The sequence below is a fragment of the Rhea americana genome, unplaced genomic scaffold, assembly GCF_003343005.1.
Source record: "Rhea americana isolate MKP2758 unplaced genomic scaffold, rheAme1 scaffold_4, whole genome shotgun sequence".
Taxonomy (NCBI): domain Eukaryota; kingdom Metazoa; phylum Chordata; class Aves; order Rheiformes; family Rheidae; genus Rhea; species Rhea americana.
In genome coordinates this window covers 158,870-183,908 of record NW_028186534.1, presented here as the reverse complement: position 1 = coordinate 183,908, position 25,039 = coordinate 158,870, and the positions used below count along the sequence as shown (strand labels likewise).

The 25,039-nt window shown below is 48.9% G+C and overlaps 1 protein-coding gene across 1 annotated transcript in view; it reads left to right on the top strand.

The window, feature by feature from the left end:
- Positions 1-25,039, top strand: part of TOX2 (TOX high mobility group box family member 2) — a 135,061-nt gene that overhangs the window by 31,747 nt on the left and 78,275 nt on the right. Inside the window, exon 2 of the mRNA XM_085313908.1 lies at positions 7,826-7,891. Coding sequence (XP_085170034.1) covers positions 7,841-7,891 — 51 coding nt within the window. The 5' untranslated portion in view covers positions 7,826-7,840. The remainder of the gene's footprint in view (positions 1-7,825; positions 7,892-25,039) is intronic.

Sequence of the window (25,039 nt, the reverse complement as noted above, 5' to 3'; positions counted from 1 at the left end):
GCTTTTTCTCTTTCTCCGAAAGACGCTTTAAACTTCTTGTTAGGGTTAACAACAGCAATAATAATATCCACAGTCAATTATTTACAGGGAGGCAAGGGCTTGATAATCAGAGGTGCCTCTTTCTGATTAGCTCCGTTAATTGTAATGAGCTTTTAAACTTTTTAAGATGTGGAGAATTTCCCAGTGCTAAGATGTACTATTATAACATGGAAACTTGAGGTCAGCTTGGTGGAAATTAGCACAAACTACCTTCTGGCGGCAATGGAAAATTTTTGCAGCACTAAAATTCACCGGAGTGGTTAATAATGACTGAAGATGAACATGAAAATGCCTCCGAAAATAAATAAATAAAATWWAAAAAAAATAAATAAAAAGAGCTCGTAGTAGGAGTGCTCGGGAGGTGCATTTTTTCTTAATAACCTGCAAACGGAGGTTGGGGACGAGGTGGTGTCGAACTCGGATAGGACGCGAGGGCCAGGCGGTAGCGAGTCGAGGCGAGCGGGCTGCTGCGGCGGGGATGTTACAGGCGCAGCAGCCGGCAGAGCTAAAGCAGCAGGTTTTGTTTTGCAAATCCGACCCGGCGCTTACCGCGTCCTCCCGGAGGGCTCCGTTTCGCAGTGCTGCGTGCGGAGGTGACTCCCAGGTGCGACTTTGCCCTCGCGTAACGGGGAGGGGACGGGACGGGACCCCCCCCGGCCGCGCCGTTGAACCAAACCGTCGGCACGGCTGCCGTCGCTGTCGCGCTGGCCCTTGCGGAGCGGCTGGCCTGGGGATGCGCCTCGCGGGTGCAAGGAGAGGACGGTCCCCGTCCCRCGGAATCCGATACGAATAACACGGGGCCAAATGAGAGCGGGGCAAAACACGGTAAACTATATTACTCTGTGAAAACTGAGCAGTCGAGACACTCCCAGGTTTCCAGGATGTCATTACAGAAATTACATTCTCATAGGGCTTGATTTTTGCCTTTATAGGAAAGCACATTTTTCCTTAGCTTTTCTTTCTTTCTTTTTCTTTTTTTTAAATCATGAGCACTTCAAAACTTTTAAGGTAAAATAACGAAATGGATTGCAACTTGCCAGCACGTTTTTGCAAGTCATAATGCGTACCGCTGCGAGAGTTATTTGCATACGCAGTTGAGTTGAGAACCACAGAAGGTAGGTTTTCACGGGTGCCAAATATTTGTGTGTTGAAAACTGCTAACTAAATGACTAACGGAGAACCGCTGTGATTTTTTTTTTTCCTCCCTCCTGACTGCTCGCCGCCTTTGCACGACGCTCCCCCGTCTCGCAGAAGCCAATTTCAGATTGACTCTTCTCTTCTCCCTTTACGCTCTGCAAGCAAAGAGGAGAAATCTTGAATTCGGGGCGGCGGAGATGTGATTTGGTGGTTGTTAATAGGGCAGAGCTGTCAAATAATGGAAGCGTTTAGCAAAAAGTACCTGCCCGTGCTTGCARATAGCACGCGTGCTCCGAGCTATCCTTGAAGATGCTCTTCAGGTGGCCAGAAAGTAGCATTGCCTCTTGCAGAAAGACCAGTAGTGGCTGTAGAGGGAATGAGCTTAAGTTATTTTATTTTATCTTTTTTTCCTTCTCCTCTTAAATGGCATTTTAGTAGCGGTCATGGTTTTGTGAATTTTTAGTTTGGTAGGAGGTGTTTGGGRGCTGGGGCCTTATCCTGTGTAGGTGGCAACGAGACATCAGACTCGAAAGCTTGGTGCCTGCTCTTAATAACGCGTTTATCCGAGCGTCGTGCTCCCCCCTCGCTCGGGAGGGCGGACGGAGGACCGGTGGCGTTGCTGCTGCCCGGTCTGCGCTGCCTTCGCTGCCGCTCAGAGCCGCGCGCGAAGGGGTTAAGCGGAATTTCGGTCTCTTGCAATATTTTCATGCTTATACGGTCTGTTTCTCATTTCCATGACAAAGCTGGTAGGAAGAGCAGAATAAGGTACAGAATTTGCAGAGCAATTTTAAGACTGTAATGAGCACAGAAAATAGTAGGGGGAGAAGAATTGTAATTAGAATATGAAATGGGGGGAAAAAAATTAATCTATTTCTATGTCAGTCTTAAGACTAAATCTTGCTGCTCCCTGTAGCTTTCAGTGGACGAGGGKTTTTTGTGTGTGYGTGTGAAGAACTTCAGCTCTCTCGCAGCTCCTGAAAGGTCCAAGTAAATGAGTTTGAAGCCCTCTTTCCCCCACCCCAGTAATATAATAATAATAATAGCGGGCAGCATTCACAGAAAAACAGCCCGTGCCGTAGATAAACGAGTGCTGCGTGCTGGCAGCTCTTGCCGCGGGCGCGGCGGAGGGGAGGAAGGGGGTGCCGGCGGCGCACCCGCCGCGGGAGCCCCTTCCCCAAGGCCGCGCTGGCCGCCTCGAGCAGCGATTCCCAGATCGCCCYGGCTTTGGGCGCCTCTGCCGCGTGCCCGCGTCTCGCCAGCGCGAGCGCGCCCGGGATGCTTCGGCTCGGGTGGCCTGAGTCGAAGTCCCGTGAGAAGCAGGGTTGGCCCCGTCAGGTCGCGCAGCGCCGTGTCTAGCTCGGGGTTGGCCATCTCCAAGGCTGGAGACCCCCCCCCCCCCAGGCTCTCTGGTCTAATATTTGACCACCTGCATGGTGAAACAGGTTTTCCTAATGCCCAGTTAGAATATATCCACCCGCACAGCTCCCGGCCATCTGCAGTTCGGCGTCATCCTGAAGTCGAGGCTTTGGATTTACCATTCCCTTCTAATTTGTCCAGTTGCAATTTTGAATCTTTTTTATGCCACAGCATCCCACAGCAATAAGTTTTGCCGTTCAGTTGGATGCCACCTGAAAAGCCTCTTTGTTTGGCATTTAATTCCACTATTAATGATTTCAGCATCTTCCCTCAGGTTCCTCAGAAGAGGACCTTCCCTTTGGGGCTAGGACAACTTGGGTTGGGTTTTGAAGTGTCACATCTCTGCCTGCTGCTTCTGGTCGGGGTTACGGCCCCGGCCCGATGGCCCCCCGAGGGACTCGGACGTAGGCGGCTGCCGTTTTGCGAATCACCCCGCAATTATAAAAGCAAGCGAGAACCGCACGGACGAAGCTGGCGCCTTCCATTTACCACCCCAGCTCCTCTAGGAGCAAAGGCCACCGGACCTGCAGGTTATGCCCAGCGCCTGCTAAGTCRCCAGGCTGGCGTCCAAATTGCTTTCGAGCAGGCGAATGCCACGCGGTCCTGCCGCTTCCTCCTGATGTYGGCGGCTTGTTTTACAGTTTTTCCCCCTGGCCCGGTCAGTGCGAGATAGCTGCCCAGATGGGTCTCTCCGAGGGAGATGCCCGGCTTTGGGAAGCACTGGAAAACCCTTTGGAGTAAAAGCCTTTGCAAATCGTTCCTGTCTTTCTCGCGCGGTTTTAGTTGCTTGACAGCTTCCGTGGTAGCTGGGTCAGCCCTCAGCATGGCCAGCTGGGCAGTGCGTTTGCAAAAAAAAAAAAACAAAACTGCTATTAGTTTCTATCTTATTTATAATTTTTCGTCAGAATCTTTTTCATTTGCTTTATTATGATATAAAACGTGATTTTCTCTATAGTCCCCATAGTTTCGTTTCTGATGCGTTTTGGAGGTGGTGATGGGCAGAACTATCTCCCCATTGAAATACTGTAGATCTGTTCAGGGCTGCTTGCAGGAGCGATCTGGCTGGGTGACTGAGCTACAGCATCAAAACCWGCCGCCTCGAGATGCGGGAGCTTTTAAACGTCAGCCGCCTGCGCAGCTGCTGGAGACAAGGCTTTGGTGCTGCGGGCTGGACCGTTGGAAACGGCCCGTACATCCTTGCGGTGCAAAGCCGCGGGCTTTGGGGTGTCCGCTCGGGCCCACGGTGGTGTCGTTGGGATGGTTCCTAGAGGAACCCCAAACTGGGACCTCAGGRCCGTAGTTTTGCCCGTTGCAAAAGGCCTGACTCACCAGGAGCCTAGGGTCGATGCGGCAGCGTAGCCCTGCGAGGCGGCCGGGCTCCTCGTGTCGCGGCGCGGGTGCGTGGTCCCCGGGGACAGCAGGGACGTTTGGATGTGGCTGTCGCAGCCGACCCTCTCTATAAGGCCACGCGCAACCACGTGCACGATACACAGCAGCGGACGGCTGCGCTGCGTTGCCCAGATGGATTCTGGTCTCCCACCRGTCTGGCAGTAGGGAAAACACGTGTAGGTTTTTGCTTGGTATGTTTTGAGCTGAGKGGCTCTAGCTCCAGCAGCAGATCCCCACCGGTGCAGGCTGAGCCACTTGGCWTTCACTGGAGTTTCTTCTCCAGAGCTGACCCAGGCTACAAACAACACGTAGCTAGGTGCAGGCTGCCCTAAACTGCCGGGAGCGCTCTCACCTGCGTGGAAATCAGAGAAACCTTTTCTACTCTATTTTCACTCTTGGAGTGGATGGTTCTTATTACGTCTTTTGCATACTGCAAGCATGGCCTGCCCTGGGCATTTTGGTGCAAGTGGAAGTAGTTTCATATTCCAGGGCAGGGCTTCAGAGGTAGTACAAGGCTGCTGCAGTCCATGGCAATGTGAGATGATGCTTGGGGTCATCCTGCACATCCTGGCTAAACGCTGCAGAATTTGAGGGAGATGGCAAGCATCTCTGTCRCATGAATTTTCTTCTTTGTAGTAAGTCTTGATGCCTATTGTCAACAACAGACAGTTAAAATATAACTTCTAATGTCTGAATTAGCCATCTTGGAGCAAAATAGGCCCTTTGCTTCACAGAGCTATTTTGTTCTGTCTTTCCATAGGCTCAGGCACTGGTCAGTCACATTTTGAAGATTTTTTGTTACAACCAAAGTGGCTAGAGATTTCCCACTGCTTTAAATTCAGGTTGAGGCCATGGACAGTTTTTTGGGTGGTTGCCTGTGCCTCAGTGGGCCCCCTCATTTGCTGCTGCTCATGAGTCAATGTCATGGCCACATGGGACACGACTGTGATCCCGATGCAGATGACAGCTGGATCTTGCTATAACACTTGGATATTGCTCACCACCCTGAGAGGACAAACCACATCTTCGTGCAATGTGCCAAGCAAAAGTGCACATTGCATCCAACGCCAGAGCAGGGCTTACCTGGGCCACCAGCACGCACAGATGACTGTCCCTGGGGGACACCTCCTCAGCAGCAGCTGCTAGCTCTGCTGCTGGTCTCATCCTGCAAAACCCATCAGGCATGCACTGTGAAGCAGAGGAGGTTCCAACCTCTAAGCAGAATTTTCTTTAAGTGTTGAAGGCTCAGGTCTTGTCTTGCACTTCTGCTTGAGTGTCACCACTCAGATTTCCAGGTATGGATGCTGGGGTGTGGAGCCAAGATACATAGCAGCATTTTACTTTCTTGTGAGCACCAAACCTTGCCAAATGTGAGATCCACTCCTTGCGCAGAGCGTGGGTCCTGCTGTCACGTGTCTGAGCSTTTCCACCAGATTGTGACACCTCTCCTGCATTTTCTCTGTTTGGAAGGCAGAGGGACAGCAGGATATCGAGGCTGTAGAGCTGATGGGAGTCGTAGTGCCTGGGAAATGCAGCAGCTTCAGCTAGGCCCGTATTAGTGGGAGCCAGCTACACTGGTGGTTGGTTGACCAATACAGAGGGAAATTCAGTTTAAGGTGAATAGCACCTAGCTGGCTTTTGGGAGAGCTGCTTGTCCTGGGAAGCCCTTAGGGCTGCTGGTGCTCGCTGCCTCCCATCTGGTGCATCTGGTGCCCCACCATCAGATTTAAAGAAATCCTTCGTTTGCACGAGGATGGCTCTTTAGTCCTGCCGTGGTTGCCATTAGTGTTAGTTAATGAAAGTGACAATACCCTCTGTAATTTTGCTGCTTTTAATTGGTTTGTTCTCATCTCCCCGAGGATGGTTTGGCAATTAGAAAGTGTCTCTGCACTGTGWCGCTGAGCGGAGCTGTGCTGCTCCCATTTGGCTTTACTAACTCCACTGACTTTAGTGGCTAATCCTGTGGCACTCGGTGAAATGAAAGTGTAATTAATAGTCTACAGCGCAAATGAAAATCTTCACCTGGTTTTGTTTAGATTCCTCTTTTATTGCTTGTATGTGGAGCATTTCTGTTAAGGCATAACTGGTAGCAGTTTCATTTGAGAGCCAGAGAAACAAGGGGTGAACAATCTCCAATTCATCATCTGGCTTGTAAGGGCAAGAGGGGAGTCTCTTCCCCCTTGTTAACGATACACTGTCATTTACAGCTAGTACCTTCATCCTTGTCTCAGGAGTGTTTTATGGCATATCCCATTTTATTGCCATAATTAATTTGTGAACTTAGCCTCAAGAACTGCCCCAGCTATACTTTGAGCTGGAGACAATTCTGGAGGGCTTTTTTTTTTTTTTTTTTTTCTTTCATCTGGAGCTTGAGCAAGCGAAAAGCTCCTGGTCTAGCTAATTAATAGGAAGAGTTTTGTAGCTCTCCACAGGGGTTTTGTAGTCTAATAACTGGATTAGCGGTTCAGAAGTGGATGAAGGGGGCAGGCGTGTTGTGCAGGAGCCGCGGAGGCACCGGTTAACTGTGCGTTTACTGTGCCGTTCTCGGGCTGCCTTTTGATCCCTGGTAGCTGCGAAGCCTGTCTGCGGGGGGCAAAATTCTGGGAGGGCAGGAGAGCAAGAAGTGAGAAAAAATGCACCTTCTTGAAGCCAGAGTTTCCATACAACAGAAAAACAGGCTGTAGGCAGGGAGCCTGGCTTCCTGCTGCATCCCCTGGCCCAGAAACGCGTTAGAGCTTCCCAGGCGGGAAACCCAAAGCTGTTTCTCTGTGATTTGCAGGCATCTTCTCTTTTTTCACTGCCCAATGAATAAAACTTCTGCCTGATGGCTTTCCTCTGCGTGACATGGACACCCTGGTGTGCAGGTTGGCTCTCTCCTAGCCCCTGCCCAAGAGCTCCTCCTCTCCCAGGCTCCCATCCACGCAAGGACTTGCAGGACTGCTTCTCTCTAGGGCCAGCACAGCTCTTTCAACCCAGCTCACTGGGAAGGATTGCACCTTAGGTGTCAGGGCTGGAAACTGTGCTCTGGAGACCCCTTTATGTACAGTCTAGAAAAGACCTTCTGGATTGTAACTGTAGGTTTGCTGCCATTTGGTGGTTAAAGAATATGTAGATGCCTGGAAGAGGATCGAGTGTGACCTGCCCATCTTGGAAACGCAAGTCAGTGGGAACAGGCTTTGTAAAGTCAATTGGTTTAGTGAGAATTTTAGCAAAAACTTGACTTGGATTATGTTGTTGCTGGGATATATGTGTGGTTTTGCACAATTCTGGTTTATTTGTTAGCTCTTAGAATGACTCATTCGTTATTTTGCTGAAAAATTAACATAATTATGCTTGTGTTAACGTGTCCTCTTGCAGTAACAGTGATATATGCTCATACGTGCTCAAAAGCACGGCTTGCAGCTCAAGATTGAGGTAGCCTGAATTTCCTTTATTCTTTAAGAAGGGGTTTTATTCCTCATCTTTTCACCAAACAAAGCAGTTCTACTTTGGGTTTGCATTTTGTGATCTGGCAAAGGCCACTTCTCAGAGGAGCTGGCTACCAGGTATCCAAAAGGCAGCAGAGCTGGAAAGTAAGTTCTCTGTAGTAAGTTTTCAGTTCTCTGTGGCCTGTTTGGATGGTTCCTTACTGAGTCTGTACAGCGTTGGGTCTGTAATAGCTTGTTACTGCCCTGCAAACATTAGATACCACTAGTAGATAAGCACAGTTTTAAAGAACAAGCTCAAGATTTTATTCTGGGAGTCTTGGTTCTTTACATGAAGAGTCAGRAAAGTATTTGGGATCCACAGAACCCTGGAGTGCAGATGTTGTTTCACTAACCGCAACTTTCTTTTGTCTTTTTAGTTTGATGGGGAGAACATGTATATGGGAATGAATGAGAATACGCAGGAGTTTCTATCGGCTAATCAGGTAAGTGCCGCTTTGCTTTGGTGGGACACGCGAACGCAGTGGGTGAGACTCCCTGAGACACCTGGGCTACGTCAAAGCACAAATGCTGGAAGGTTTTGGTGAATCTGTGCTCCTGGGACAAGCAGAACCTTGGGAAGGGTCCATGGAGGAGGTCAACCACATCCTCTCGTGCCAAAGAACAGTTGGGTGCTTTTGGTAGTGGGAGACGGACGCACGTGCGTGCTGGTACAGCTGCCTATCACCAGGACCCAGCTTAGCCACAACTCTCTAATGAGGCTTAACAGTGTCGCCTCAGTGTCTTTGACCATAAATGAAGAAGTAGCAATTGGTGTTTCTAGAAATGTCAAGGTTTTCAAGTATTGTGTGGAGCTCAGGTCCCTTTTCTCTCCTTTCCTCACGTAGAGTATTTCCTGTAGCTAAATAGGTTAATGTTTAGCTGGCTCTGGAAGAAATAAGAATCAAAGCTTTCCTGTTTTGGAGCTACAGACCCACACGTGGAGGACCAGAATAGCAGTGATCACATCTTGCAGGTGCCCAAGCCTTCAAGACTTTGTCTGGGCTTGGATACACACAAAACACAGTTAAAATTAAGCACTTGCTTAGGTCCCGTTGGCAGGCTAGGGCTTCAGCACGTGCTTACGTGTCTTCATGGCTGGGAGAGGAGAGATGRTCCCACGTGCAGTCCTCTGAGATGTTCTGTCATGATGAGAGTGTGCAGGGGCTTTAGTGCCTCTGTCGGAGGTGCCTGATGCTGCACTCGTGGGGGCAGCATCGTCTCATGACCTGCTGCCTCATAAGCAAAAATGCAATCATAAATTTTTTTAAGACTCCCATTTTTGAGCTCGGTTGGGCCATTTCGTTGTGTTACYGACCGCAGCCACATGCACTACAGGCCGTACCAGGTTCTGTTGCAATGCAAACTTCAAAAGTGAACCGGGTGAAGGTTTCTCTTCCATGCAAAGTGCACCTGGCTTCCTGCTGCCCCAGGAGCTGATGTCTGTTGTCTGGGGTGAGATTACAGCTTGTTCCTTCTATTGGGGTTTGGCAGTTAGCATGGCATCACTATAAAGGCTAGTGAATCATCCATTTTCTATCTAAATCAGGTATGAAGGGCGATTTGAAAAAAGGAAAAAAAAAAAAAAGAAAATAGGATGAAAAAACATCATTTGCTTTCTTAGATGTAGAGTGTAAGAACATGTTGGCTCTTTGCTCAAGAGCGAGGTTTCGCTGTTGTCTTTCCAAGACGGCACTCACAGGTCCAGCTGGAAAAGCAAAGGGATCGCTCTCATGTGAGAGCACTGACCTAGGGTGGGGAAGCATCTTTCGCTGCAGGCTTTGGGCTCCAGGGCAACTCAGCAGAAGYGAATCGGCAGTCAGTCTGCAAAGCCGCTGCTCGTGTTTAGGGCTAGGCATTGCCACAGGCTACGTAAGGAAGTGAAAAGAGGAGCGGGCTGACCCCAAGGTGCACCTGGCTGGGCCTCGGCCCCATCTTTCCCCGTTATTCCCTAAAGCTGCTCTTCCCTCTTAGCCTGCAAAGCAAGCGGGGCAGAGGCAGGGAAAGGYTTTATTCCCTTGTTCTGTGGGACTGTGGGCGCCCTGCGGCTGGTGGGGTGGGGTGGGGCCGGCCAGCCCCTGCTCAAATAGGTGCCCCCTCTCCTTCAGCTTTTCCAGGAATTGTGAAATCATTGCTGCAAAACAGTCCCAGCCTGGGAAACACCGAGCGCTTACCTTGCCTCGGCGCAAAACGAACCGTTTGCTGCTTATCGGTGATCAGATGAAAAGGTGCCAGTGTCTGCGCGCTAGGCTGGAGGCCCCGGGGCGCTGAGGTTGCGGGTGCTCGCAGGCTTGGAGCATCAGCTGCAGAGCGGACGAGCAAAGCGGTGGATGCTGGCGGGGCTGGCTGTCGTAGATACTCTGCGTTTAAAAACTCCCACGGGACGTTCGCTCCGTACGCCCACCGGGAAGGTCCAGGGGTGCCGACGCAGGAGCTGGCGGCAGTCGCCGGCCGCGCTGAGCGTGGGGCCGTCCTGGGAACCGATCCGCAGCCAAAAGGCACCGCTCGTGTCTCCGAGTCCAAAGGGGTCGAGTTCACCTCGCAGCCCGTGCAGCGTCTCCCTTCCCCTCCGTGCAGGCAGCTGGAGAGGAATCGGGATCGGAGCTGCTGCTGGGAGGTGACGGATGGATTTCTTTGCCAAGATTAAGCGGGGGGAGACTCCTCATAAGAGGAGAGAGACTATCGCGAGCCTGAGGATTAACGCGCTGCTTGAACCTGGGAGTAGGATAAACCGTCCCAGCTGGATCCTTGTAACCCGGGGTACAGAAGAGGGATTTCCACTTACGCTTTTATTTAACTGCTTGAGTTTATTCTGTATTTGGAAAGGGTTTCTCTGACCCGCTCGYGGCTCGCTCGCTCTTGCCGGGGCCGTGCCTGCAGGGGCGCTGGCGGGTGCGGAGCGCTTCGGCGCGCTGGTCACGGCTGTATCGCTAACCGCGCAGGTCGTGTATTTGAACGGGCGTTGCAGATGTGCCGTTTACTGTTCGCTGAGCCTTTTGTAACCTCCGCGAGCGTGTTAGACGGCAGGAGCGCCGCTTTGCGAGCCCGCTGGAGAGGCCGCTAAATCGTCGGCCGTGCAGCGCGCGTGGGAGATCGCTCAGCCCTCSAGGTGCTGGGGGACAAGGGCGAGTCGTACGCACTAATTACAGAAGCCATCACGCTGTAATAGAGAGGCCTTGTGGTTTTTCTTCCATTTTTGCCCCAAACCGTGCGCCTTGCACCATTAGGCTCCAGAATGACTCCCTTTGGCGGCGGCGCCGCGTTTCCAGGGCTGAACGCATGCTTTGAGCCCAGCTTGGGCGCAGAAGCCGGGAAATCCAGCGTTAACGGGGGGAAAATCTTAGCATGTGCGTTGCCTGTTTTTAGGTCACGTTGGTTTTATTTAACCCCAATCTGTGCTACATGGTGAGCTCGGCCGGTATCAGCAATGTCAAAGAGCAAGAAAGCCGGGTGCCGCCGAGCAGCCTGTGCACGCGATGGTTAGCAGGGCCTCGTTTCAGCCGGAAGCTTTCAGGGGTCCACGCTAGGAGAAGGCGGAAAGTCTTTGTCCTAGGAACTTGCCTTCTGTTTCTCTCCTGCCTCCAATTTGGAAGTGCAACTTCTATTTCTTTGCATTTTTTTTTCCTTCAAAATACCTAGAAGGAATTAGGCATGAAACCGCACACTTGAACACCTGTGCTCCCGCGCTGGTTTAAACCTGGGGGTTGAAGTGGCCACTGCCTGTAGCTCTTTCCGCTTTCTGTCCAGAGATCCGGCAGCCGGTCCAGCCCGCGAGGCATCCTGCCCCATCGCAAAGATCAGATTATTCTCGTTTTACAGCTGGAGCCGCGGAGCCGGCGCAGTTGGGGCAGCCCTGGCGATGAGCCGCCCTCGGGAAGCGTCGCGAAGCGCCAGCCCCCCAACACCAGCCTTATCTCAGCCCCTTGCACGATCCTTATCCTAAGGAGCTTCTGCAGGATCTCATGGCAAGAGCGCGGTAAAGCTAGGAGCAGCTCCCGCATCCCTTTCCCTTCGCCATCCCTTGCAYTGCAGAGCTGCTGGCTTATATAAACAACAGCCCCCAGCGTTTTAAGGCCAGCTGATCTGCTCTCTCCCCTAATCTTCCTTTAAGCGATTGCTTATGGGCTGTATACTGCGTTGCACGTTTTTCATCCCGAAAATTGTCTTAGCTGAGAACTAAATGCAGAAATGTAGGAGCCGAAAACATAATGAAAACGCTGACAGATCCCGTAGCCGCGCCGGCACGCCCTGCCTCGTGGAAACGGCTCCCGTTGTTCCGCCAAACGGGAGGGACGTCTGACCCCAGAAACGAGTCAAACGCGATGCGTAATTCAACCCCCAGCAGGGGCCGGGGAGGAAATGCAGGTTGACATCTGATCAAACCATCGCGGCCACCTGACCCCCAAGATGAGTGAGGGATCTGTTGTGTCTCATGCAGTCGGCAGCGTGTCATTCCTCACTCTCGTCATCTTTCTTCATTTCTTTTTTTTTTTCTATTTTTGGAACAAAGAGAAGGACTTGAGTAGTGCAAAATCCCAAGGAGCGTACAGCAGTGCGAGGTACTCTGAAAAAATGAGGGGAAAAAGGCAACCATACCATTGAAAGCAATAAAGCAATCTGCAAGTAAATAAGCAAAGATGTTTATTAAGATCCTTGTGATGGGGAAACTAATGCTGGTAAAGGCAAAGGCTGGGAAATTCCAAGTGTAATTGGATGGGAATTGGGGAGGCTTGGCTGACGTTAAGACTTTTGCACTGGCAGGAAGAGTCCACAGGTGCTTTATAAATATTAATTAACTCTGCCTCAAAATACTCTGTAAGAAAGTATCATTATCCCCTGTTACAGGCGAATAAACACAGGAAATATGTTGCTCAAGAGCAGGAGGCAGCGGGATACTGGAGCAGGAAGCAGGCTCAGCTGGGACCCTCGGCTCCCTCCGGCCGGTGCCGGGCCCCTTCCTCGCGGGGCGTCCGCCGGCGCGGGGACCTTCGCCCCGACCTCGGGCTTCGGGGACGGTCGCAGCCCCGCTCGCTGGGAGCTGGGCCGGGGCTGCGTCCGTCTGCACCCAGCTCCTGGGGGGCAAGGGGCTCCCGCGAGGGTGGCAGCAATGACGATACCGCGAGCCTTGGGTGGCCGAGAAGCGTTCGCTGGCTTTCTCCCATCTGCGTCGTGCTCCTCCGGCTGCGAACAGGGCAGTGGATGCTGAGGACGTGCAAAGGAGGAAAGATCTGATGACCTGGTCCAAGGCGGTTTTGCTCCCACCCTCCACCTGATCCGAGGAGCTTTCTCTTCCTGGCTTGTCCCACCTGAGCACCGTGCTTGTGTCTATACCAGCAGGTCAACTCGTRCAAATACTGTTGTTTATCAGCGTGGTTTATTCAAACGAGGGTACCTTGACGTAAGCAGCTCCTTACCTTTGTAATCGAGAGCGCAGTAATTATCCCAGGGCTTTAATGGYGTGCAAAATATTGTGTCAATTGACACAGAGCTATCTGTGCACCCTTTTGCTCGTGGTTAATGGTATTTTTTTCACGCCTGTCTTGCTGGCATCTTCGCACCACCTTGCTGCATGGCAGCAGCGCCAGGCCCGGGCTCCCGCAAGCCGCGTGCACACGAGGCCACGGTGGCTGGGGTCTTCGGGGCTGCGGGTTCGCGCCGCGCCATCGGTTCCGGCACRTTTGGAAAAACAAGGTTTGGGGGGAAGCGTTAACAGCTACAAGTGTTGGAGAAGCCTGGTGTAGCCCRACCCTCGTTAGGCACCTGACGCTGATGGCCGTGGCCGAGCAGCGCAGCTGCCGGGGAGACCCGAAGCTCGCGGGCCTCAGCCGTGAACGCGTCTGCAGCGTGTGCATAAACCGTAAGGCGGATTTTCCTCTCGCTTTACCTGAGCCAGGAGGAGCTTGGCTGCATTTGGGGGTTGTACCGATGCGCCAATGGAAACGGAGTTGAGGACGATTATTGCCTCCGTCACGCGCACACGTAAAATCTGCCTTCCTGCGCGTCCGCGCTTGAACGTTTGCGGCCGCATCGTGCCTATCCGTGTTTCTGCGTACACGGAATCGATCTGCATATGCATCCGTGCGCTCGGACGTGTATAAATCGACGCTCATCTACTGTATCTGTTGCCCTTTATCTGTTTATCTTCGTGCATCTCCGAGCTTGGGTCTATATTAGCCTTAATAGATACAGTAACTCGCTGATCTCGTGGGTCAAATGGTCAGGGCTCTCGGATCAGCCGTCAGGATACATTACCACCGGGGCCTCCGGTGGGGCTTGAATTACAACTCACATTTGACTCATTTCTGGGGTCAAAACGTCCCTCTTATTTGATCGAATGACAGAAATTGTATAATTTGTATATATCCCTGAGCCATATGTGCTCTGAGTGCCACTCTAATGTGTTTTATAAAGGCACAGCTGTCTTGGTGACTTATTTAAAATGGGATTTTGAAGTAGCGTTCTTGCCATTTAATGTCCTCATTCAGGGTTACACGAGGTTTATCAAATAATAAATAATGTTTAGAAGGTTTGTTTTAGCATATCAATGGATTTGCTAGTTATAAGGGACCGGACGTTACAATAATGCTGTTTGGTAAATAAGCCATAACGTGAAAAGGAGGCGAAAGCATGATTAGAAATTAATGTCGGGGTGGGGAACTACAGAAATACTTTCCTTGCCTTTTGCTAATGCTCCAGACAGAGCTCATCCTGGCAGGCCTCTGTTATAAAATATGCTGTAAAACCTTGTCATAACACTGGCAGATGCGTTGTCCTCCCACCTCCTGGGCCTCCCACCAGTCTCAGCTGAGTCGCAAAAAAACGCAACAGCTGATAGACGAAAACCAGGGAGAGCTGCTGCATCGCGGCTGGTGCAGGGGCAGGACGTGCATCTGGAGGAACTGCCAGTGTTTCACGTGCCCCGGGCTCGGGAGGTGCAGTAGGTTGCTCTTGGTCACCGCGGCCACTGTCTTGGCTTGGAGGTTTCCTCCAGAAGAAGGTTGATGGGGGGGCGGGGAGGGTTGGAAGAGCGAGAAGACCATGGTGGCAGCCTGGGGCAACCCTTCTCTTGAGTCCTGTATTAAAGGCTACGTGTCAGAGTGGAGGAGGAAAAATTCAGAGCCCACCAAGAGGGTACTATAGGTACAGTTTCCACTGGTGTCCCCGATGAGCTTTTGTGTTTCTAAGAAGTCTGGTGGGTCTTATGCGTCTGAAGAAACTTGTGTTGGTTTTAAGTCTGAGGAGATGGATCAGTGTCTCGAGCTCTTTATAATCAAATGAACTTGGCTAATTTGGGAAATTACTATCACAGGAACAGAGAGTGATCAGAGGGTGTTTGGTTTTGGAGAAAATCGCTGATATGAGCGATCCCAGACACTTGCAATCTGCAAAACTTCTGTATTTGCAAAGTCTAGAGTCAGCTGCAAAGTGGACAGAATACACCTTAAAACAGAAGCACTGCTGATTCGTTGGTCCCTTTACAATGCCACATTACAAATATTGCTGTAGCATAAGAAAAAATTTACTTAAGGCGAAGAGTAGTGAGAATTTTCTGACTGACTCAAAGTCGGAAGAGCAAATTAAACACTATTTGGCAGTGTGGTGGAAGTGGAAGCTAGGAGTGTGCACTGCAACACGCGCCCATTTTAAGATCCAGATTTTGCTCTTTCCCTGCTGCTCGTGGAGTGTTACTGTATTTTGTATGTTGTGCTAGAGAATAAAAAATAGAGGGAAGGCATTGATAGATACTGAATGCCTCTCTCAGCAGACAATTCAGGAAAGATCACATGTGCTATTTTAAAATGAACAATAGAATATTGCAGGTTATTTATTATAATCAGCAGCTAGTGGAAACCCTTCCAGATGGGGGTTTTGAAGGTGAGCACAACTACAGCTGCTGATCCAAGCTCGTGAATTTTGTATGAACTTCTGCATGACAGTGAAATTTTTTGAAAGGTGCAGTCAGGAAGCGATTCCTGTAATTTGGTATTAGTAACAGAAGCTCCTATTGCTGGAGGAAGCTTGGCTGCCGTGCTTAAATAAAATAATAATAAAAGAATCCCGTGGCGTTGCAGCAGAATGAACACTGTCTTCAACCCCCGGGTCTCAGAGGACTCCTACGTTGTTAACAACAGGGTGTTTGAAAAACAGCCACCAGACATCACTGAGTGAACAGGTAATGGAACCGAACAGTTCCTGCAGCCAAAACGAATAGTCTCTCTTTCTATTGCGGTTACTCGGGGAGAAAAAAATAGCATCTTATACGGTTGAAGGTTTCTGTCGGGTGATAGGGAGAGCGTGCCTTGTGGGGATGGAAACCTCTGAAGAACGATATGGAATAGCTGAATTTCCTATGTTGACGTACATTTGCCAATGAATTGAGRTTGCTAATAGATTTAGGGTTGGGGCAAAGCTGGTAGGGAGAGTGGGATCCTCGGGAATGTCGGAGCAGAGATCAGAAGCCAGGGGAAAGGACTTCACAGCAGGGCACGGCTGGGAGCAGGGACCTGAGCCCAGGACCTGCAGACTGAAGCTAGCTGTGCGCCCAGTTCSATCAAAGCAGTAAGGTTTGCTTCTCTTCCCAAATTCTTTCCCAGCCTCTCTGGAATCGGAATCAAATCAGAGATCCTTTTAGACCCCGTTGTAAAGAGCGTCTGAATTAAGCAGCAAGCGTGGGTGAGCTCCTCGGTCTGAGAGGTGCGATCAGAACGCAGGCTCTGTCCCTGAGACAGAGATCGCGTTTTCTTTTACAACGGCGAAGTCCATAAGCAGCGAAAGAAAAAGAAAATCCGAATCGATGCAGACCGTAGGCAGCGCGGCTCCAGCCCGAGGCCTGGGAAGGGGCGGGTAAGGCAGAGGCAGGAGCAGCAGGAGGGTGCTTATCCCCCGGCTAAACAGCGCCTGCTATTTCGGCTGSGGCATCTTATTCCAAAATATTATACGTAGAAATCCTTTTCTAAAGAAGAGATGCGATTTCAGGGCGACGCCAAACGCTCGGATGTCGGCATGTGCGGTGCGAACGCAGCGAGGTTTGCTGCCCTGGGGGGATTCCCGAGACGCTGCTCGKCCGTCGGAGTAAGCGAGCCGGCTCCGGAGCAGCGCGGGGCTCGGACGAGGCTCCCGCGCGCGGCGCCGCTGCCGTTGGGGGTCGGCGCGGCACGGCGGGGAGCCCGGGCCGCTCTGCCGCGGCACGGCCCCTTCGGCCACCCCTATACGGGGAAAAAACAAACAAACAAACAAACAAACAACCCCAGAAAAGGTTTGCCCTTGGGGTTTCCTTTCCGAACTGATTGATTACTTCTCCTTCTCCTATCGGAGCACCAGGACCAAGCCGGCGTTTGGATCTTCCGTCATAACAGGGTGATTAAGTGGCCGGAGGTCGCTTGGGAGCCCTTTGCTTTGGGCAGGAAAACGTTATTTTCCACTCTGGAGTTTGGCCGAAGGCCGGTGCAAACGGGAAGAGGCCGTCTGCCCTCCCGGGCTGGCGCTCGGCTGGGCCCCGGGAAAGCCCCCGGGTTTTGGAGCGGGCGGTTCGGGTGCCCGGGCATCTAAACCTGAACCTTCGGTTTGTCCCCGGCGAGGAAACCCGTCAGCAGTCGTCAAAAGCGTCCGAGCTGAGGTTATGTAGCTCTGGTCTGGGCGTCTGCGTACACTGTAAAGGGCAAAATATGACTCGGCTTTTACTACTTTAATTAAAACGTGAGTGAAGAGTGTGAGATTCGCACTAAATTGTATTTTCCTGGCTGCTGCGCGAAGGAGCTAACCGATCTGATTACCATCAAGATTACAAACTATCAAAGTGAAAAAGAGCTTTTTGCAAGTATTTCGTATTAAACCTTCRAACACTTTAAGAATAATTATAGTTGTATTACTGGAAAATGATTCATGAATTCTGAATAAATATAAGACCCTTAAAGGGAAACATTCCAAGACCATAGTTTTCCTTCCAGTCTGATGAAATTTAGGATCATTTTGCAGCTGTAGAATAAAATGAAAAAAAATATGTACACAGACTGTATTGAGTATATGTCAGGCTAAACTAATGAGATTTTTTTTCATCAACTCGAGGCACGCACACAGACAAATGGAAAAGCCGCTCTCATTTCTGTAATAGAAAGCACCAGAAGAGAAGGCAGGAAGGATCTTAGTGTTCACAGGTCTTTATTCTACCCTTGACTGCTAAATAATGTCTTTTAAGTTCTCATGTCTTGACTGCAGAATGTTTGAACTGACATTAACGGGTATATAAGAGAGCTTAAAAAAAGGCCAAATGCGAGCAAGGGCTTGGGTTGGGAGTTTTATTAGTATTCCCAGTGGGCTGTAATAAAGATACTTTTCACACAATACAGTGAATGTTTACAGCAGACAATTTAGTTTCCTTCCAACAATTATGAGAGAAATTGAATCTCAGGAAACATTAGTTTTCTCTAAAATTAGACATAACAATAAAGATACTCCTGAAAGTTTATTAAGGAGGGAGGAAAAACAAAAAAAAAGCCATTAGTCTCTGGTAGACAGTTTAGCAAATTTATTTTAAGCGTTCCGGGTAAGTGACAGATAAACCAAACAAGTTACCTATGGGGCCCGTTTCATAAAATCAGCAATATGTTTGCTCACCTGAGCATTAAAAAGTGGAGCCTGAGGCTACTGGATATTTTGCGTGAATATTTGCAGGCGGTTTTGCAGGTGCATTGAATTTTCACGCCTGTGCAAATGCTGCGTCCCCGGGAGCCGTGCGCGCGCGCGGCGCTGAGCGCGGCCCGCAGGTCTGCCTGCACGGACCGCTCTTCGGGAAAACGCGGCGAGTTCAGGCCCTTTAACTTTATCCTGGGAAAATCCTTCGTGGAGCGGCGCGAGAGCAAGGCAGTTCARGAGTTACCGTACTCTTGAACGCAGCTTCAGGAGTGAATTTACGGTGCGTGCGTAGAGGTGGTGGGGATCAGAAAGGCGAAGCAGCTCCGTGAAGCGCCAGCAGCTCTGAAGCTCTCTGAGCCGATCAGGCTGTGGGGTTTAATTTTTGAAACGCTGAGCGGTGCGGTTTGAACACTCAGTATAATCCTACTTGTCCTGGTTTCCCGACTTCTGCAGCAGGGATGTGCTGCCATGCGCACGTGCAAAACACCTCCWCTCTCCTCCTGCTGTGTTTTTTTGTTTTGTTTTTGTTTTTTCYGTGCCATCCTTGATTGCCAACTTGCAGCTCGCTGTTTCAGTCCGTACGGAGATCCCTCTTRTTTGAGATCAAGCACATAGGTGGAAGGGGAAATAGCGAGTGACTAAGTAGCTTGACCTGCTGCTAGATGTTGTTGCTTGTCTTCCATGAAAGGATCTGTCCAGTTTTGCTTGGAATTGGGACTTGCTCGGGGAGATGCCTTTTAGCAAAGCCAAGCAGGACCCACCGGGAGTCCGCTGGCTGCCGGGGAGCCGGCTTGGGACGGTTGCTAGCAAGGGAAATGCTYGGCTCTGAGTCCTCACAGGTTTACAGAAATATTTAAGTGTTGTCTACRCTTGGGTTAGAAAAATGTCACCTAAAACTCTTGTGAACATTGTGCAAATCTTGAGTTTTTGCCGTGGGATGGATGTTTTGGCCTTGTTACGTGGAGTGCTCAGGCTTGGACCCTGCCTGGCCCGTCAGTCAGCATCTCCCTCTGATTTGTGCCCTCCCATCTCTGCCCCATCTCTCTCTGGACAACTCTAGTTTTACTTGGCCAGGTCATAAACTAGCTAAAAGATAGAAAAATTTCTTTAGGTGCTTAATGAACGAAGCATGTCAGTCGTTTTGGYCTCTGGATATCTGGGGCTGTTTTTCTTTGGATGCAGCTGCCCATGGAGCTTCCTCTCATCTCCTGCTTTGTGCTTTGGGATGTGTCCCTCGTGGCCGTGCAATGACGGCCATGCCGGCATCAACGCACCTTCGTCTCCTCTGTGAAGACCTGAGCTTTCAGCTTGTCCTTGTGTCCACCAATGCTGTGCGATGTCCCCAGAGCGGTGAGCGCCCACTTCTCGCCACAAGTAGCTCCCAGCTGTGACCAGCAGGCTGGTGGCCCCACTGTCCTCCTACATGGACAGTTGTCGTTGTTTTAGGGAAATATTGCAATTTTGATTATTAATTTGATGACTTTCCTTTTGGCCTTCCTCCGGAAGGGGTGATAGCTGCTCTAGCTACTTGTTTTGTCAAGGTCACCAAATGCATTAGGAGGTATTTGATGAGTATCTGTGATTTAGGACACAGATTAGCCACTCACAGCAATGTGTCTCCTATTTGCTTTTTTTATATACTATACGTAAGCCTGTTTTTATTAAAGACAAAATTGTTAAAGACAAAATCTGTTTGTTTCCCCAAATTCACATATTGGAGGCTTAAGGCTGAGATTTTCACACTTACACAGGGGATTTGGATATTTGGCCGTGTACCGTGTTGCAKTTCTCACAGTTTTGTCAGGAGTCTCTTGGTCCTCCGAGCTTTCCCTAACAGCCCAGCACCTTTGTGCTCTTGTGATTATGTGACAACTTCTGCTTTTGTTAAGTAAGTGAGCGAATAAAATTTTAGCCATCGTGGTGGAAGAAGGCTTGCAATTGTAGCTCCCAGAAGCTCAGTGAATTGGAAGGAAGTGGAGAGAGGTCCCAGTTGATTATCGCAAAATCTCATGGCCTGGGAGAGCTGATACAGTGTTGGATTTTGCATATTTGGGGTCTACATGGAGGACAGCATCCCGATCGTGTAGGTGTTCTTTAATATCTCCTTTGCTCCACCAAAGCAGATGATGCTTGGCTGCAAAAAAACATCAGCCCCCTGTTTTTGGAGGCAGCACTTATCCAACTGCYGTGACTGAAAGCAGGTTGGATGCTCTTGCTCTCTCACCCAGGATKTCGTTCTGCAAAACTGGCTTTGAAGTATCTGCCCTTGGCCCACTTGCATGGGGCCAGACTCTGAATCTGAGGGTCTTCAGAAGAAAGTAGAAGGCAGATTTACCATGTTAGCCATTTCAGTTCATTTTCTCTTCCTATTGCAACAACTTCCTGGTGYGAAATGCTTTCTAATGGGGGGACTGGTAGAGGATTTCAAACTATCCTTGAGGACGAGGAGGAGGAGGAAGGTGGCATTTACAAAGCACTGATATGTTTTTAATTTTAATAATAAAAAAATAAGTAAGCAGCACCGTAGCTGCTAAGGCGACAGGCACTTAAGAAGCACTGAATAAATACATAAAATATGTTTGCTGAAGGCATTTGTCGTCGGAAGTTTAAACATTAAACATGCCTGCTTTGTGTGATACTGTAATAAAGCAGAGATGTTCAAAGACCCATTAGTGGTGCTCTGACTGCAGCTTTACATCTTCACTATATGTTCGAAAGAACCTGCATTATATCAGTGATGCTTCAGTGAGTTTTGCCCCCAGAAGGGAATGTGTAAGTGAATTCTGGTGAGGGATTTCAGCACGGATGTGGGCTTTTTTTTTTTTAGTGCGTTGCCTCTTTCCTATTGATCGACATGGATGTTTTGGTATTGTTCCCTAGTAAAGTGCCGTGGATTTATATACTTACCAAGGAGAGTGCACGGGAGGCAGCTATCTCTGCCCATTGTCCTGGGCACCCCAAGCATGTCCCTGCGATAAGAGCTGCCTCGGGGCCCGACGGTGCAAATAAACAGGTCTGTATGTTTGGTTGCTTGAATTACGGGATGAGGAGAAACACAGATACTCGATCCATTAAGAAGTAACTAGGTGGGTGATTCACTACCGTTTGTGTAAATGGCACTAACTCTGGTCTGCCTGCACAATTTATTAATACTTCACGGGAGGGGAGAAAAAAATTATTTTAATCTCATAATGGATGATGAGCTGTGAAATTGCTTCTGCAGCAGCTGGGCACCCTGGGGGAGGTGCTAGATTGCACCACATTATGCGAGCTTTCCCCAGATCTCTGCCTTCCTCGTGCTAATCAGACACGTCAAATCGGGGGGATGGGAGCGGGCTTGCCAGTGCTTCTGTTGGATTTTTTTTTTGCAGGTTTTTTTCCCCCTATGTGTGTTTTCTTTCTCCATTTGCTTTTGAGTCCCAAGTCTAACTTYGGTTAAGTTGATGTCAGAGCGCATTCGTGGTGTTTGACGCTCTGGGCTTCGCAGGCCATGTCCAGGGTTTGGGGCCGTGCCCAGTGCAACGGCAGCAGGTTGCCCACCGGACCTCAAGGCACAACAAGCAAGAAGGGCCCCAGATCCCCTTCCTTCGTATACAAAAAAGCCATCCTGGAGTTAAATATTTCACTTGGGTATGGAAAGACGGKGCAGATGTGATGAGAGCAAAGCTGGTGTATACTGGAGGGCTGCTTAGGAGAAAATTGCTAATGTGCTCTCCTTGGGCTCTGAAGTGACGATTCTCCGTGCAGCTTGGGCAAGCGTGCCCCCGGTGCACCCTTAGTGTCGTGGCTTTGCCTGGTCCTCGTGGGCACCGGTGTGCCCCGGCGTGGGAGGAGGCAAATTCCTGATGAGCAAGGAAAAAATGAAGGCACATAAGGAAGGAAGGAAGAGGCGAATCAAGATGGTAGGCGGTGTTCCCATTACGGCATCGCTGGAGGATCTTGCTACTGCAGATGCCTAGAGAAAGCGATGCTTGCTGCGATGCCTGTGCTGCGGAGTACGGTTCTGCTGGCGGTGTGCAGCACCTGGTTAGGGGCATGTCCTTTGAGATAAAACTGTGAAAAACTTGCTACAAAGCATCCGTCAAAATATAGTGCATATTTTTTTTTTTTTTTTTTTAGTTCTTTTAGTTCTTCATTTTTGGACGTAAAGGAAACATTATATAATACAAAAAGCAAAATGGGATGTGTATGGTGCAGAATATAGTTTTCCTCCTGCTTTGGGTACTTCTTGCTCCACTGATGCCAGGTTGAATTAATTTTTTAGAGTGCTTTTTTACTAATTCTTTCCTGCATGCATTCCATTACTGTTTACAGGTAGCCTTATTTCTTGACTTGCTTACAGTGCATTTACATCGTTATATAATGTATCATTGGCTCAACACAAAATACCAAATCCGTACAGTCCAACAATGAATTTCTGTGATGTGTAGTGATCTTATTATGCAAGTTCAGTATGCCATGAGACAAAAAAAGGCAATTATGTTAAATCTATACTCCTCAAGTAATTCCCAGAAATACATGATATTCTTGAATAGAATATTATCATATTCCTTATATTCACTTCCAGCCAAGATACTAGGAGAGCATTTGTATTTTTCTGGCCCAGTCGTTTGTGGCAAATACAGATTTTAAATCCTCCTTGGCTCCTCTCTCACTGGATGTACGCTCCCTTCTGAACATAGTTTAAAATCAGGCAAAATGATAATGAATAATTTTAAGGGGTTCAATAGCGAGGCAAATGAAAGCAGTTCACTTAGCCTGCATGAAGCAGAGCTTGCATGTTTCTGCAGAGCAGTGTTGCCTTTGCTCTGAAGATGAGGGAAGCATAGCTGCAAGAATACTGAAATGAAATGGTTCTCCCGTCGGTGGAGTGAAGTGTCTAAAAAGTGGTTGCAGCTAGATACTACTTCTGGTGATCCAGGAGAACATATGTGTCGAATAGGTGTTACGGTCCTGGCCATGCTTGTGAAGATACAGCAAGGGACTTTCAGGAGCTCCTGCTGGAGCCTATGTTTGCATAAGCCAACATTAGATGCTTATGTCAGCAATCTTGTAGTTCGATTTTTCCTATCTGCTTATTTGGTAGTTGAAGGTCTTTTTTAAGGGAATTTGGCACTGCCTTGGCTACTAGGGGTGAGAGGTTCAGCCCCAGTGCTTCCCTGAGCACCGCTGAGCGAGGGCACCAGGGTGAGGGCACCAGCACAGCTCAGAATAGCCTAGGGCAGGGAAAGAACTGCCTGGACGTGTCCTGCATGTCCTGCCTCGTAAAGGTGGCATTTCAGAGAAGTAATAACAGCAAACCTGCAAAAGCGATAGTTTTGGATGCATTTTAAAGGGACGCCATGGAACTCCCCGCCACCAGATGATGAGGTCAAGAGCTTAATAGAAATGCAAGGAGGACTGGATATATGTGTGGATAATAAAACCGGAGGAGATAGATGATGAATCGTTCTGGTCTGTAAGGAGCTTCCACAGTTGTTCACTAGGGATTTTTGTATCTCCTTCAAAATACTGGTTAATACTGGTTAATTTTTAGGTCATAAGGTTTGACCAGATGAACCACTAGTCTGATTCCTTATGGCAGATCTTGTATTCTCAGATAACAAATGTGGTCATGGGTTTCCATTCCTTCCCCTGATGGGTTTTGAGAGCTCTTCTTCCCAGGATATGCTTGGTGGTGTGAGAGGGTGGATCTGGAGGGACAGTGGTCCTCACAGGTTCGCATGGAGCTCTGTTCCAGGGCATGCGGTGGCTTCGCCTTTTGTGCGCTCTCTTACAAGGCAATCGCCGCAGCCAGTGTTTTACGAAGTCCGGTAATGAGAGGAGGAAAGGTTGAGAACTCTGGTGSATTACATTTTTCTTCCTCTCTGTTCCTGGGGGTAACTACTTGCAAAACTCATTTCTGTCTTTGTCACTGGGGAATTAGAGGTCTCTATCCTCACTCAGAAGGATAAACGTAGCATTACTAATCCTTTATATACCATTGCATGCTGCACTGCTGCTTCCATACATGTATACTGCCTTTATGGTAACTGTAACCTTTTCTTGAACCAGAGATTTTCCTGAACAAGAGCCCTTTGGGATCTGTGTGGGCTTTCCTGGATACATTTTTAATAAACACAATAATTTGACTGCAAACCCATTACCTATCCCCTGTTTGTTCTATGGGGTAGTCATTTCCATGTCTGCAAAAAGCACTAACTCATAGAGCAATCAAAGGAAAAATGACAACCAGGACAAAATTGGTATGTGTTGTGATAAACCAGTCCATCTTCAACATCATGCACCATAGCTTTATATATTGCCTGAGAATTATGACCTGGAAAAGACATTAAATCTTTTTAAAAAAATCAAGTCTAATTGTAACTATATTTTTGTTTTTCATTTTGGTTTATGTACAGTATATGACTTTAGCAGAGACATTTTTATTCCAGGAAAATGACAGGCCAACAAGAAGCCATAATTGCACTGATTTTTAGAAGTGCCTGCATTACTACAGATCTGATGTACTGCAAGACATGAATCAGAAAAATTCTATTAAAAAATCTCTTGAATGGCTGACACAGGAGTATTATCCAGGATGATTAATTTGACTTGGTCATTATGAACACAGACAAGTCTGACAAAATTGCATTTCATTCCCCACTGAATTCATAAAATCACTATACACATAATAAGAAGTTATAGTTCTGTGCTATCCACTATTTTTGACAGGATTCCAGTTCTGGAAAAGATACTGATTAAAAAAAAAAAAATGCAAGCAGAAAGGGAGTTGGGAGCCTTTTAAAAAGCCTACAATAGGGCTGATTTCTTTTGCTATAAATTGTTCGTACAACTCCATTATTTTTAGCTTTTTTGTTGAAGCGGTGATGCAGGTCAACCACAGCTTGGACAAAGAAAGTAAAAATCRAACGCATGTTCTTGTTTATTTTGGAAATGCCTGCTTCTGTCAGAAATGTATG